This window comes from Mandrillus leucophaeus, unplaced genomic scaffold (assembly GCF_000951045.1).
Source record: "Mandrillus leucophaeus isolate KB7577 unplaced genomic scaffold, Mleu.le_1.0 Scaffold555, whole genome shotgun sequence".
Taxonomy (NCBI): domain Eukaryota; kingdom Metazoa; phylum Chordata; class Mammalia; order Primates; family Cercopithecidae; genus Mandrillus; species Mandrillus leucophaeus.
The window spans coordinates 685,625-700,960 of NW_012105975.1; the positions used below are offsets into that span (position 1 = coordinate 685,625).

General features: G+C 36.8%; 1 protein-coding gene across 4 annotated transcripts in view; it reads right to left on the bottom strand.

The window, feature by feature from the left end:
- Positions 1-15,336, bottom strand: part of PSMD1 (proteasome (prosome, macropain) 26S subunit, non-ATPase, 1) — a 128,044-nt gene that overhangs the window by 105,638 nt on the left and 7,070 nt on the right. For all 4 annotated transcript variants that reach the window (XM_011998082.1, XM_011998081.1, XM_011998080.1 and 1 more), the window contains 4 exons: positions 10,459-10,664; positions 7,115-7,258; positions 5,076-5,302; positions 321-381 (listed from right to left, as the gene is read on the bottom strand). In XM_011998082.1, coding sequence (XP_011853472.1) covers positions 321-381; positions 5,076-5,302; positions 7,115-7,258; positions 10,459-10,560 — 534 coding nt within the window. In that variant the 5' untranslated portion in view covers positions 10,561-10,664. The remainder of the gene's footprint in view (positions 1-320; positions 382-5,075; positions 5,303-7,114; positions 7,259-10,458; positions 10,665-15,336) is intronic.

A 15,336-nucleotide genomic window follows, 5' to 3' on the forward strand; every position in this document is an offset into this window, starting at 1 on the left:
CATTGTGGCTTGGCTCGGTGGCTCATGCCTGTGATCCCAGCACTCTGGGAGGCCAAGGCAAATGGATTGCTTGAGCTCAGGAGTTCATGACCAGCCTGGGCAACACAGCGAACCCCGTCTCTACAAAAAATACAAAAATTAGCCAAGCATGGTGGTGCACGCCTGCAATCCCAGCTACTTACTTGGGAGGCAAAGGTGGGAAGACAGCTTGAGCCTGGCAGGCAGAGGTTGTAGTGAGCCAAGACTGTGCCATTGCATGCTAGCCTGGGTGACAGATCAAGACCCTGTCTCAAAGGGAAAAAAAAAAAAAGCATACTCACTGCTTCTGGTGTCTTTCCTACAAATGCACTGCCTGTCTTTTCTTCTGTTTCCATCGAGTCACTGAAATGAAAAGAACCAACAATCAATAATTTTTTCTAAAGAGAAGTACAATTTGTTTATACCACAGATCTGAACCATGTCCAAATTGAATATTTTGCAAGAAAATAATGTTTACTTAAGTATTACCACTAAGAAATAAAAAATTCTACACATCTCTAAGATGGAGGCAATCCAGTTATTAAATTTCCTCCAAATAATAAAAACATACAAAGTAACTAGGTTAGCAAAACCATGGACAACAAATACAATAAGAACAGGTGACAAAATACCTCCTTCATTCACAAAACACAGTCAGGTAAAGTAAAATCACCACCAGTTACAAAATGGGCTTGAAAAGAAGGGGTTGAGACCCCAACTACTCTTAAATCTAATCAGCCGACACTCCCTTGTAGGTCAAAGCACCATACTGAGGAAAAAATGCTGGGCAGAGAATCCAAGTTAAAAAGACAGGGACAAAGATAAAGAAGGTACCAATAAGCCTGGGCAACACAATGAGACCCTTGTCTCCACAAAATAATTAAAATAATGAACCAGGTATAGTAGTGAGTGCCTGTAATCCCAGCTACTCCGGAGGCTGAAACGGGAGGACTACTTGAGCCTAGGAGTTCAAGGTTACAGTGAGCTATGATCGCACTACTGCACTCTAGCCTGGGCAATGGAGAAAGGAAACAGAGCCAGGAGATCCTAAAACAAAAGCCATAATTTTGTATAGTACTCCACAAAAGCAACAGAAGAGGAAATACTAGAGGGCAGTAAAATTGGTAAAACTATCCTAAACAAGCCTCCTTTGGAAAAGTTTAGAATAACTAATTTTAGTAAAAATAAGCTACAGAAAAGCATCAAAGTAAACTCATAAAATATTAGAAAAAAGTTATTTCAAAACAAGAGAAATTAGGAAAATTATATAAAATATACCAGAATATTACATATTAGAATTACAAAAACTCAGAAATTAACATGACAGAACTAGGGAAAATGAGAAATAAAAGAGAAAAAAAATCATTTCAGAAATGAAGATTAACTCAGAAGGAACTTGTAACCACCACACATAAACCTTAAGAAAAGGAGAAGGCAAGAAGAAAGAAAACTTGTTAAATCAAAAATAAATAAATAGGCCAGGTGCCATGGCTCACACCTGTAATCCCAGAACTTTGGGAGGCTGAGGCTAGCAGATCACCTGAGGTCAGGAGTTCGAGACCAGCCTGGCCAACATGGTGAAACTCCATCTCAACTAATAATATAAAAATTAGCCGGGCATGGTGGCCTGCGCCTGTAGTCCCAGCTACTCAGGAGGCTGAGGCAGGAGAATTGCTTGAACCCAGGAGGTGGAGGATGCAGTGAACTGAGATCGTGCCACTGTACTACAGACTAGGTGACAAGACTGAGACTCTGTCTCAAAAATAAATAAATAAATTATATCCCCCTAAGATTGAGAAAAAAGTAAAGATGCTGCCTCTTATCACTTCTATAATGTATTGGGAATCCCAGCCAATTCAGAAAAAAACAGAGAGGGAAAAGGTATAAAGATTACAAAGGAAGGAGTAAAATGGTCTCTAACTGCAGATGACAAAGATGCCAATAAAGAAAATTCTATAAAAGGATCTACTTTAAAAAATTTACTTAAAAAAATCATTTATAAAGCTATAAATATAAATGATTTTATCAAGGTCATAAGATTCAATGTTAGTATATAAAACTCAATTATATTTCTATATACTACCAACAAAAAAAAAAATAGAAATTTTAAAATACCACTTCACAACAGCATCAAAAAACAAATTATACTTAGGGATATAAGAAAATTAATTTAAGAAAAGATGTGTAAAACCTCTGCACTGAATCTACAAAACACTACTGAGAAAAAAAATAAAAAACCTAAGTAAATGAAAAAGATCACCATATTCCTGGATTACAATATTCAATATTATCAGGATTTCAATGTGCCCCAAATTGAAGATATTCAACACAATCCCAATCAGAACACCCACAGACTTATATAACGCAAAAAATCTACAATAGCCCAAAGAATCTTGAAAAAGAAAAAAGAATCAAAATTGTAGGTCTTACAATACCTGGTTGCAAGACTTACCATAGTTTCTGTCTCTTATACACATCTAGATGTGTATAAGAGACAGTTACCATTGCAGTTGTTTTGGGACACCACGAACCACGCCCATATAAAACAGCAAACTCAAAAATGTGTGTGTTCTGACTGCTCCACACACCGATCATTCCTCCATCTCTGTCCCTCTCCTTGGGACTCCCTATTCCCTGAGACACAACAGTATTGAAATTAGGCCAATTAATAACCCTACAATGGCCTCTGAGTGCTTAAGTGAAAGAGAGAGTCCCACATTTCTCACTTTAAATCAAAAACTAGAAGTGCTAAAGCTTAGTGAGGAAGGCATGTCAAAAGCCGATACAGGCCAAAGGTAGGCCTCTTGCATCACAGACAGCCAAGTTGTGAACGCAAAGAAAAAGTTCTTGGAGAAAATTAACAGTGCTACATCAGTGGACACATAAATGATAAGAAAGCACAACAGCCTTATTGTTGATAAGGAAAAAGTTGTGCTCTGGAGAGAAGATCAAAGCAGCCAAAACCTTCCCTGAAGCCAAAGCCTAATCCAGAGCAAGACCTTAACTCTTCAGTTCTGGAAAGGCTGAGAGAGGTGAGGAAGCTGCAGAAGAAAAGTTTGAAGCTAGCAGAGAGCTTGGTTCATGAAGTTTGAGGAAAGAAGCCGTCTCCATAACATGGAGGTGCAAGGAGAGGCAGCAAGTGCTGATGCAGAAGCTACAGCAAGTTACCGGGAAGATCTAGCTAAGATCATTGATGAAGGTGGCTACACTAAAAACAGATTTTCCATGTAGACAGAATAGCCTTCTATTTGAAGAAGATGCCATCTAGGACTTTCATAGCTAGAGAGAAGTCAGTTCCTGGTTTCACAGCTTCAGAAGACAGGCTGTTCTTGTCAGAAGCTAATGCAGCAGGTGACTTTAAGTTGAAGCCAATGCTCGTGTATCATTCTGAAAATGCTAGGGCCCTTAAGAATTATGCTAAAGCTATTCTCTGCTCAGTAAATGAAACAACAAAGCCTGGATGACAGCACGTCTGTTTACAGAGTGTTATACTAAATATTTGAAGCCCACTGTTGAGACCTACTGTTCAGAAAAAAGATTCCTTTCAAAATATTACTGTTCATGGACAATGCACCTGGTCCCCCATGGGTTCTGATGGAGTTGTACAAGAAGATTAATGTTATTTTTATGCCTGCTAACACAACATCAAGTCTACAGTTCATGGATCGAAGAGTAATTTTTACTTTCAAGTCATATAATTTAAGTCATTTCTTGAGACTACAGCCGCCATAGAAAGTGATTCCTCTGATGGATCTGGGCAAGGTAAATTGAAAATCTTCTGGGAAGGATTCACCATTCCAGACGCCATTAAGAACATTTATGGCTCACACCTGAGATGGGTGGATTATCTAAGGTCAGGAGTTCGAGACCAGCCTGGCTAACATGGTAAAACTCTGTCTCTATTAAAAGTACAAAAATTTGCCAGATGTGGTGGCCCACACCTGTAATCCCAGCTCAGCAGGCTAAGGCATGAGAATCGCTTGAACCTGGGAGGCAGATGTTGCAGTAAGTCGTGAGCCGAGATTGCACCACTGCACTGTAGCATGGGCAACAAAGCAAGACAGCCTCAAAAGAAAAAAAAAACGAAAAAAGGAACATTCATGGTTCACAGGAGGAGGCCAAAATATCAACATTAATAGGAGTATACAAGAAGTTGATTCCATCCCTCATGGATGACTTTGAGGGGTTCAAGACTTTAGTGGAGGGAGGAATTGCAAATGTGATGAAAATAGTGAGAGAACTAGAATTAGAAGTGGAATCTGAAGATGTGACTGAATTGCTGCAGTCTAATGATAAAACATCAATGGCTGAGGAGTTGTTTCTTAGGGATGAGCAAAGAAAGTAGTTTCTTGAGATGGAATCTACTCCTGAAGATGCTGTCAACATTGTTGAAATGTTAGGTATAGGAAAAAATGTAAAAGAAGTAATCACTTGCGGGGTATGAACCACAGACCCTGGCTGAGTGGCAGATGAAAGAAGTTCTCAGACAACGGATATCCAGTGAAGGAGTGGGCTAGGGGGCTGCTGGCATAAACAGGCATAACTAAGACACACAGATGTTTTTAGTAAGTGATCTAAATGTGTAAAATACAGAAAAATAAAATTTTAATATCATATCAATTTGTACAGAATGCAAATTGCTAATACTATAGAAATCTGTGTATTTAGTTCTAATAAAAGCAGAAAAAGCTGAGAATGTTCCTTACTTTCTAAATATCTAACGCAGATATATCTAACCCAAATATCTAAAAGGTAGCCCTGACCTAACCCACCTGAGTTTTCAAATTTACTTGATTAAATAGTACACATGTTGTCTGGTAGGTCCTCCCTATGAGATAATCACTTCTATTTCTTTCTAGAAGGGTCAATTTCTTCAGTTTTCCTTACCACGCCCAGCACAGTACAAAACAGAGCAATAGCCTAATAAGAATTTACAATCTATGAAAGCTAGTGGCAAAATTTATTCTTAGAATATGCTTCCTATAAATATTCTACCTGTCCCCAAAATGAAATAAAGATTATTCAATTAGTTTTCATGCAGAAAAAGGTACTTATACCTGTCTTTCTCTGATCCCGGAACAGTACCCGTATTGGTGGATCCAGGCACAGAAGCAATAGGGGTGCCAACAGTTCGAAGATTCTGGATTACAGATGACAAAAACTGCTGGCTAGCACTTTCATACAAATCAAAACAAATCTGATATGCCATCAGGAGGTTGTCTTCCTTTACCAGCTTCTCTAAGATATCACTCACAGCCTGAGGATCATCTAAGAAAATTAAGCACTGAAATGGAGAAAGAAAGTTTTAAAATTATTTAATAATTAAAAACTTCATCTACAAGGTACTTAAAGGGGTTGTTGAATGAATCCTGGCTTCTTTAAATCTTATCCATAACTTATACCTAAGTGCTCCTTAATTTGTATTTTTTGCCTTACCATATGTTATGGAAGTTACTCATTGATTTAACATACATTGTGTTGTGTTGGGCCAGGTCATGAGACACTAAAACTACCATGTTGAAGCATTTCTCTTACTATTCTTATGATCTGCCATTGTTTTAACAAAATTATCCAAGAAAGTTAGAATTTTTCTTTTAAAAACTCAATTTAAATTTTCTTGTTCTCTTAGGCAGCAAGTAACTCAACTTCAAAATAAACACATTAATCAAAGTTATTATAAATTAAGAACAGGAAATAATAGAAACAAAATAAGTGGTCAACAATAGGGAAATGATTAAGTAAGGCAAAGTACGTACACTGAATGATTACAACAATCAAGGAAGAGAAGAAGAGTCTACGAAGAGTTAGAACACGGAAAAATGTTAAAGGCTATATACAATTAATCTTGTTTATCCACAGAGAAAAGAACTTGGTAGCTGGAGCCAAGTAATAGGAAGACTTCATTGTATACCCCATAATTCTTTTTGAATTTGAAATCACATGAAAATATTATCTGCTCAAAAAGATATTCTTTTAAAAATGAACAATAAAGTTTTTTAAAATAATAAAAGGATAAGGAATAAAACAGCTGAAAGAAATAAAATTGCCTCTAAGGAATAAAACTGAAATACAGACAGGAAGAGGGCAGGGAACTACTATTTTTCATGTGAGTTTTAAAAAAACTATGAAAAATATTTAGAAACAACAAAACTCCAAAAACCTACGTAGAGAAAACTGAAAGGAAATACACTATTAAATACTAAATTGACTTTGGGTGATGTAAACAATCAAGTTAGAATAGTAAGTTGACTTTGGGTGATTTAAACATGGATATTTCTTCTTCTAGTGTTTTGTTTCAAATTTGCTTTAAAAGGCATTGTAAAAAACAGTGTTTTAATCTAAATTTTTAAAGCCTAGAGGATGAAAATACACAGGAGCACATTATAGTTAATAACAAAATGTAAAATAAAATGCTATGCCCTAAACAGAATACAAAAAATGTATACAATAAACCAATTGTTAAAAAGTAAACCCATGCACACCTCCAGTCAATAAAATACAATACAGTCATTAAAAGAATGCAACAGATCTACGTGCAAATAAGTAGGGAAAAATATCTATGTCTTACCTTTGGGAAAAAGCCCAAATGATGGGAAAGGGAAGCTTTACTTTTCATTTTATGTATTTTCTGTACCATCTGAAATTCTTTTTATGGGTAAGCAAATTCATATATAGAAAGAAATAAAGATACCCAACTATTTTGTTGTGTAGGGTAATGAAACCATACATAATTTATACACTTTGAATTCTCTTTAGAACAACATAGTATAGCATAGGTACTACTTTAATCTTTTCTTCTAGCTTTTTAAAAAACCCTCTTTATTTCTAAAAATTTCCTTAAATGATTGGATTATTTTCAAAAGAAAAAATACATAGAAAGAATGTGTTACAACAAAATAGCTTTTTAGTGTTGTGAGATTTAGTTTATTAATAAAAAGGAATATAAAGCACATACCTTATCTTTACAGGGCTGCTGTGAAGATCAATTGAGATACATGTATAAAGTCATTACAGTAATATAAAGTAATAAAATGTGAAGTGGTGTAACACAGTACAGCGTGGAGCAATGCAATGAAACATAATGTAATATCATTACCTGACAAACATTGATGAAATCAGGTTTCTCCAAGTTCATGTAGATTTTAACTAGAACTCTTAGTACTTTATTCCGAAACTGTTTATTCTGCATTAAAGACATACAGAGCTTAAGGCTATAAGCTAACATTCCTGGGACATCATTCTGAAAGAGATAAAGATACAATGTTATCTAGTTATTGGATATTATGTTTATTTACATAGTGAATTATTTTAATCTTGCTTCTTTAGTCAATCTAAGAAGACAATTATTTAAACCTCTTAAACAATAAAAAGAATTTTAAACCATTTTAGATGAAAATCTTAAAAGAATTACATATTTTCACATCATCATAAAAAATGTATTAAAAACAATATTTAGTGGTACTCAGAATCAGCATTATATGAACATAGTGCACTATAATAAAGTGATGCTGTTAATTACTATAAAAGATATACAACTGTCCATACACTAAGTAGCTATGTTTTCCAAATGTGTCTGCTGAAGTCTTTCTGCTTTTTACCTTGCTACTAGACTGCCTCATGACTTACTGCCTACACTTAATTGCTGGCCAGGAAACACAACACAGCTCTGAGTGACTCAAGCACTGAGTGCTGTTACATCTGTCTGATGCTATCCCTATGAGACAACTTTGATCCAGGCTCTATGTGTTTACTTGGTGATTCTCTAAAGTACCCCCAATATTTGAGACTTCACCTTGTAAAAGGCCTTCAACATAAATTAGCACACTGAAAGCTACAGGAATGTTTCTCAAAAAGTGAGCTGTGACTTCCCACTGCGTAATAAAATCAATTTAATGAAGTGTGATTAGCAAATTAAAAAAATAAAAAATACAATTTAAAAACAACAGAGTTATATCACAAGTAGTAAGGTAAGTATTGGTTTCATAAAGCTTAAATTACATCTATATGTATGTGTGCACTGGGATGCAAAATAAGATGCATTTATTACTCTGCTTTATTTTTTTAAAAACATTTCTCATTCTTTTACTTTATATACTTATTTGTTTGACTGCTTGTTCCCCTTCTAGATTCCCCAATGAACTGTTTGCTTTGGGCAGGAAATTTGCTGGTCTTGTTTGCTACTATAGTAGGTGCTCCTTCACCTGAGAAGAGTATGTTCCAGCAGCCCCAGTGGATGCCTGAAACCACAAATAGTACCAAACTCCATATAAATTATGCACAAATTTCTGTATTCTTCTTCACAATTGTATGGATGGAAGATTCATTCTTATGTACATTGTAGCGCAGCCTCAGCATACAATGCTTTTTTCTTTCCTTAATAAGTTGGGAATTTTCACTTTTTCAATTAAAGGAAGCAGTTTAAGGCTTCTCTTTAGCATATCTGAATTGCCAACATCACTATTCTTGTGCTTTGGGGCCATTACTGAGTAGAATAAGGATTATCTGAACGCAAGCACTGTGATATTGCAACAGTCACTCTGATAAGCAAGGTGGCCACTAAAGTGACTAATAGGCAGTGTATACAGCATGGATCTACTGGGATGATTCACATCCCATGTGGGATGGAAAGAGACGGTGAGAGATTTCATTGCGCTAGTCAGAATGGTGCACAATTTAAGACTTATGAATTGTTTATTTCTGGAATTTTCTATTTAATATTTTCAGTCTGTAGTTAACTGCAGGTAACTGAAACCACAGAGAGCAAAACATGTATGAGTGGGAACAGTGCACATCTCCAATGCCTAGAACAGTATCTGGCAAACAGTAAGCATTCAAAAAATATTTGTTGAATCAATGAAAGCAAAAAATTTAATCTTATACACGCGAAGACAAGGATGGGCTACAACTGTACAAAAATGAAATTGAGAGGGAAACAAAGGCCATTATATCACATTAGGCCATTCATGCATTTACTCATTTAAACAAATCGTATTATTGATGTTAAACACTGACCTAGGTTTTGGGGATACAGTGGTGAAAAAGGCACAAATACCTGTCCCGATATAGCTTACACCTGGTGGGAAAGATAGCTATTAACTATTTAATAATTATCAAGGGATAAACACCATGAAAAAATATATAGGGCTCCATAAGATTAACAACAGAACTGGACCTAGTCTTTGCTGTAGGGGTTGAGGAGGGCATGGGTATTGGGATTAAAGTTCTGCAAACAAGTGATAGTTGAGCTAAGTTCTGAATTGTGAGGAGAAATAAAGCAGGCAAAGAAAGGAATGGAGGCCGGGTGCGGTGGCTCACACTTGTAATCCCAGCACTTTGGGCAGCTGAGTCGGGTGGATCACTTGAGGTCAGGAGTTCGAGACCAGCCTAGTCAACATGGTGAAACCCCATCTCTACTAAAAATACAAAAATTAGCTGGGCGTGGCAGCACACACCTGTAATCCCAGGTATTCAGGAAGCTGAGATGGGAGGATTGCTCGAACCCCGGAGGCAGAGGTTGCAGTGAGCCAAGATTGTGCCACTGCACTCCAGCCTGGTTGACAGAGCGAGACTCCATCTCACAAAAATAAATAAATAAATAAATAAATGTAAAAAATATTTCTGGAAGGAGAAATGAGGCGGGGTTCATCTAGATGAGAAGACACCAAAATGGCTAGTGTACAGAGAGCTAGCTCATGGAAAGAAATAGTTGGTGAGGCCAAGTAAGCCTGCAGATCAATGTCCATTTTACTCAGCTTTGTATCTTTCTGACCACTTCGGTTGGTGACTTAAATTGTCTTAATTATTGCAAACACTGCAAAACAGAAATATAGTTGAGTAGTTTTAACCCTAATAAATGAATTAAAATAGTAGTTTATTGTCTTTTTTTTTTTGAGACGGAGTCTTGCTCTGTTGCCCAGGCTGGAGTACAGTGGCATGATCTCTGCTCACTGCAAGCTCTGCCTCCTGGGTTCATGCCATTCTCCTGCCTCAGCCTCCCGAGTAGCTGGGACTATAGGCGCCCAGCACCACGCCCAGCTAATTTTTTGTATTTTTAGTAGAGACGGGGTTTCACCATGTTAGCCAGAATGGTCTCGATCTTCTGACCTCGTGATCTGCCCGCCTCGGCCTCCCAAAGTGCTGGGATTACAGGCACGAGCCACCCACTGCACCCGGCTATTCTCAAAAAGGGCAGAGTAATTAATACAACTTCCCCATGCAAGACTTCAAAGGATTATGTGATAAGATAAACGCAGATATTCCATGAACACAAAACACAACCAAGGTTCATAAATAAATATGAAAATAAGATATTTGGCAAAAGAGCATCTTATTATTTCTAAACTAGATTTTCTTTTCATGCCTATGAAAGTTTCAGTTTGAATAACTTGCTTTGCTGATTCCCCATCAACAATAATCTCTAAAATAACATCATCTACCTACCGACTCCAGTATGGTCTTCTCAAAGACGTCCAGTCTTCGTGTCTCCAGAGCAATGCCAATAGCCTGTTTATACTTGTGATCATCTAGACATCGCTGGAACATTTTATTTACGATGCCTTCTAATCTCTGGTCAATTGGTTTTTTTTCTCCTTCAGGCAAATCTGCATTTTCCACACACTGTTTGGTGTAGTGATCAATGCATTTTGCTGTTGAGGAAATAAAATAACTGATTATCTTGTGGGCTAAACTATCAGAAAGGGCAATGCCTACATTTATAATCATATATACTTACGGGATGACAGTAAAGCACTAACCAAATTTTGAAATGCTAGAACTTATAAATTTGAATTAACACTGTTCTCCCATAATATTTACACTGGAGAACTATACACTAATTCCAATCCAGTTGACATTATTCAAAACATTTCTATCTGCCAGGTATGGTAGTGCTCACCCACAGTCCCAGCTACTCAGGAGGCTGAGGCAGAAGGATCACATGAGCCCAGGAGTTTAAGGCCAGCCTGAGCAACACAATGGGACCCTGTCTCTTATTTAATTTATTTTTGAAGTTTTTATCTTGTTACTTCATTTTGATAAAAATTCTATTACTCTACCCGATTAAGCTGCTTATTCAAAAGAATTGGCTACAAATAGCTGCTGTGTCACTTTCAAAAAACAAACATTTGCCATTGCTGAAGTTATTTTAAAAGGCCTATTATAGCAATTATCATATAGTAGTATATCGGACTTCTTCGCATTAATGAAACTATTAGCAACCTGAGAGTAAGAACTATGTCTAAATTGTCTCTGTAGAGTAATGGTGAAATGACTTGCAATGTGCCACAGGTTTAAAAGGCAATTCCAAAGATTTCCAAAAACTTTTCCAGTAACTGTAGCAGATCCTTTGAAAAACAGTCCTGTGTCGCTTAATGACAGTAATACATACTGGAAAATATATCTTTAGGTGATTTCATCATTGTGCAAACATCATGGACTGAACTTACACAAACCTAAATGGTATATAACCTACTACATAGCTAGGCTATATGGTATGGCCTAGTGCTTCTAGGCTGCAAACCTGTATAGCATATTACTGTCCTGCATACTATAGGCAATAGTATTTGTGTCTAAACACAGAAAAGGCACAGTAAAAATATGGTATTGTACTCTTATGGGACATCTGTTGTCTATGTAGTCTGTCATTATGTGGTTCCTGACTCTATTTATTGTCTCAGTGTGAGGGAGGTGGAACCTATTTCTCCCAAGGTGTCTGAACATTCATGCATAAGTGTTTGTGCCCAATTTAGCTTCCTATTTCACAATGATTTGGGTGCATGGAGGGGAGGGTGTGACATACTGAAGGATATCAATAGTACACCTGATAAGAAACATTTATTTGCAATTTAGCTATATTTCTTTGCAATCACACCTTAAACTTTCTAAGTACAACCAAAAGAAGGGCATTTCCCTAAGCCTTCCATCTTCATAAGGAAGATAAAACAGTTACCCAAGAGGAATGACATATACATTAATTATCCTCTCCATAATTCATTGGCTTGTCTCTTTCCCTTTCAAAGAGAAATAAGGAGATGAGGGCAAGATTTATTACTTACAAACCACACCCCAAGAAATAAAAATAATTTGAACTAGCAGAAATGATTGTTGGCCTAATAGATGACCCGGGTTAAATGGGTCTATATTTTGAAGGAAGCAGAGGACTTTTATAAATTGGAATATACTACATTCAAGATTCAGGTAGAACCATGAAGGTTCAAGTATAGTTAGTAAGAATACAGTGGTCTGGGTCAGTGGCTCACATCTGTAATTCAAAAATCCTGGGAAGCCAAGGCAAGCGGATCGCTTGAGGCCAGGAGTTCAAGACCAGCCTGGCCAATACGGCAAAACCCCATCTCTACAAAAAATACAAAAATTAGCCGGGTGTGGTACTGTGCACCTGTCATTCCACCTACTTGGGAGGCTGAGGCACAAGAATCACTTGAACCAGGGAGGTGGAGGTTGCAGCGAGCCAAGATCGCGCCACTGCACTCCAGCCTGGGCAACAGAGAAAAACTCTGCCAACAAACAAACAAACACAGTGGATGTTATAATACAAAATAGACCTTAAAGAATTCCAGTTGTAGAAAATGTCCACCAGGCCCTAATGTGAGCTTTTTGAACCAACTGTAGTTAAGTGAGGAAACATTACCCCTACCGCATCAGAGAGGAACCTCAAAATTAGAACATCTGGGGAATTTTCCTTAGATTATATAACTGAGGGGGAAAAATGTAGGTCCCAGATTTCAAATGAGATTCATGTTCTCATTCACCAGGTTTACATATATGTCATAAATATATCCCAGGTTTATAACTAAAACTCAGCCTCATTTCCTGCTAAAGCCTTGTCATAACTTGGAGATTCATGAGTCCTGGATTTTCTGGAGGTACTGTTTACGATATTCACTAAGACATTAGAAAGCCTTTTCCAAATCCTATCTTGCATATCCCCTCACGAATCTCACTGACATCTTAAAAAATGTGCCCTACAAAACTAGAGCAAGGGTGAACCCCTCTTTTAAGTAAATAAATGCAAACAGAACTGGTCTATTGATCAAAACTCACCTTCCAAAGGTAAAATCATACAGTGTTTAGAGACAGAGAAAGCATCTACCATGCCATAGCACTTCGTACCAACAGTCCAGTTTAAAAGCACAATTTGTACAATGGTGGCACTGTAAGCATTTGTAGATCACTATTGTAAAAAACCCATAAACTTTCATTAAAAAAAAAAAACAAAAAAAAAACAGGTTGGCTGTGGTGGGTCACGTCGGTTAATTCCAACACTCTGGGAGGCCAAGGCAGGAGAACTGCTTGAGGCCAGGAGTTTCAGACCACCCTGGTCAACACAGTGAGATCCTGCCCCTATTTAAAACACAAAAATCCATCAAATAGAAGAGGTAAGTAAGGTATTTCACCCCCTACTTCTAGCTTAAAGTGAAGAAAGTACTCTAGTTTCAAATAATATGGTCCATCCTTTTAAGCCATCAGTTCTTCCTACTGGATTCACAGATGACAGCCCAATTCAATGAGCATCCGACAGCAATAAAGTAACTTGCAAAATTTTATCATCATCATAGCAAAAACTTTAAAAACATGAACACAGAATCCCAGGGACAGATGAAGATACCTCCATCAACCCCCTTGTGCAGCATTTCCCAATTTCTGAAAGAGAATACCAACCTCCTCCTTGTACGTGTTCAAGTGAATAATACAGATCTTCTATTAATCAGCAATGTGAAATATCTACACTGTACAGTCCTGACAGAACATACCCTTGAGCTCTCTGTACTATGAATCCAAAGTTTGAAAAAGACATGTCTGAAGGGTATGCAGTCCCTTCTTTCATTTACTACATCAAGAGTTTTCAAGCATTTTTTTACGCTATAAAATCTTTGTATAAAATCTTACATAACTGGTTGAATTTACAACTCTGGTTGAAATATGTGTCAGAGAATTCAAAGCCTTGCCCGTGTGTTATCCCCTTCCTTCAAAAATAAGGAAACAAGTAAGAAAACAATGGTTACATGTAGAAACAGTATGGGTTTTGGAGTGAGTAAAACCAGGTTTTAAATTTTATCCTCCTATTTAATAACCATGTCTTTATCACCTCAAAACCCAAGTTGTCTCATTTGTAAAACGGCTAGCTCCTTCCTCACGGGGTAGTTGTGGAATAAACCATGGTATGCAGAGTGACTAGCATGGTGCCTAGCACAATGCGGATACTCAATAATGGTTTCTTGTATTCGAAAAAAAACTACATAAACTGGTACCACTTGTTACTCATAGTAATCTGATTTAATCTTTTCCTCTAACAGTATGCTTATTGGACTGGTGATCATCACAACCGCTGAGAACCAGCACTCAGTTGAAGGGCAGATCTAAAAACTCAGCCTGCATAAAATTATTACACAAAGATTATGAACTTCCAATTAAAATGAAATTTGGCAACATCAAATTCAGGAAAAAAGCTTCTATGTGCACTATAGCAAGAAAGAAGCCGACAAGATAAAGCCTTACCAGATAAATGATAATTACCTATAATAGTCTCCACATATTCAGAGTTATCATTGACATTGAAGAGGTCCCCCGCTCCAAGAGCATAATTCAGAGACTCCTCAAAAGCCCCCAGGTGATAAAATACTTTAGATGCCACCAAGGCTGCAAACTGCCGACTCCGGAAACCTTCATCTTCGTATAAAACCTCTCTGAAAGAAATTAGAAGTACAGGTCTAGTTCAAACTGTGGTTTTCCCTAAAAATCCCAAATCTAAATATTCAAGCCACAATTCAGTTAACAGCAAATTTCTAAATGAATCAATAAGCCACAAGACCCACATTGACAATTAAATTTGATCTACCTTATTCTGATTTATAAAAATAACTTCTTACATTTTGTCTACAGACTCGGAAATCTCTGCCCAGAAGTCATTAACAACTGCATTCAATTTGTGTAGTGCAAATTCCTGTAAAAGACAACCAAAATCCTATTTTGAGATAGACTTATCATTACACTTCCTTAAAAAATTATTTTCAGCAAATCAATGATCAAATCCTCAGTAATATTTACTCAAACTTTTACTCTATGACAAATATAAAAATTTATCAACTTATACTTTTTCTTGAGTTTACACATTTCTTTTCTTTCTCCAATCATCAACATTTTTCTTCTTTGAATATAAACAATTACCTCCAGGTTGCTGGTTTAGATGTATAGGAATCAAGTATCTAGAGCCACTAGAAGTACATCCCAAATTTCCATCAAATAAAAAACTTTAAATATGTGAAAGAGAAGCAACACCTTTTTGTGTTTTCTGTTGATAAC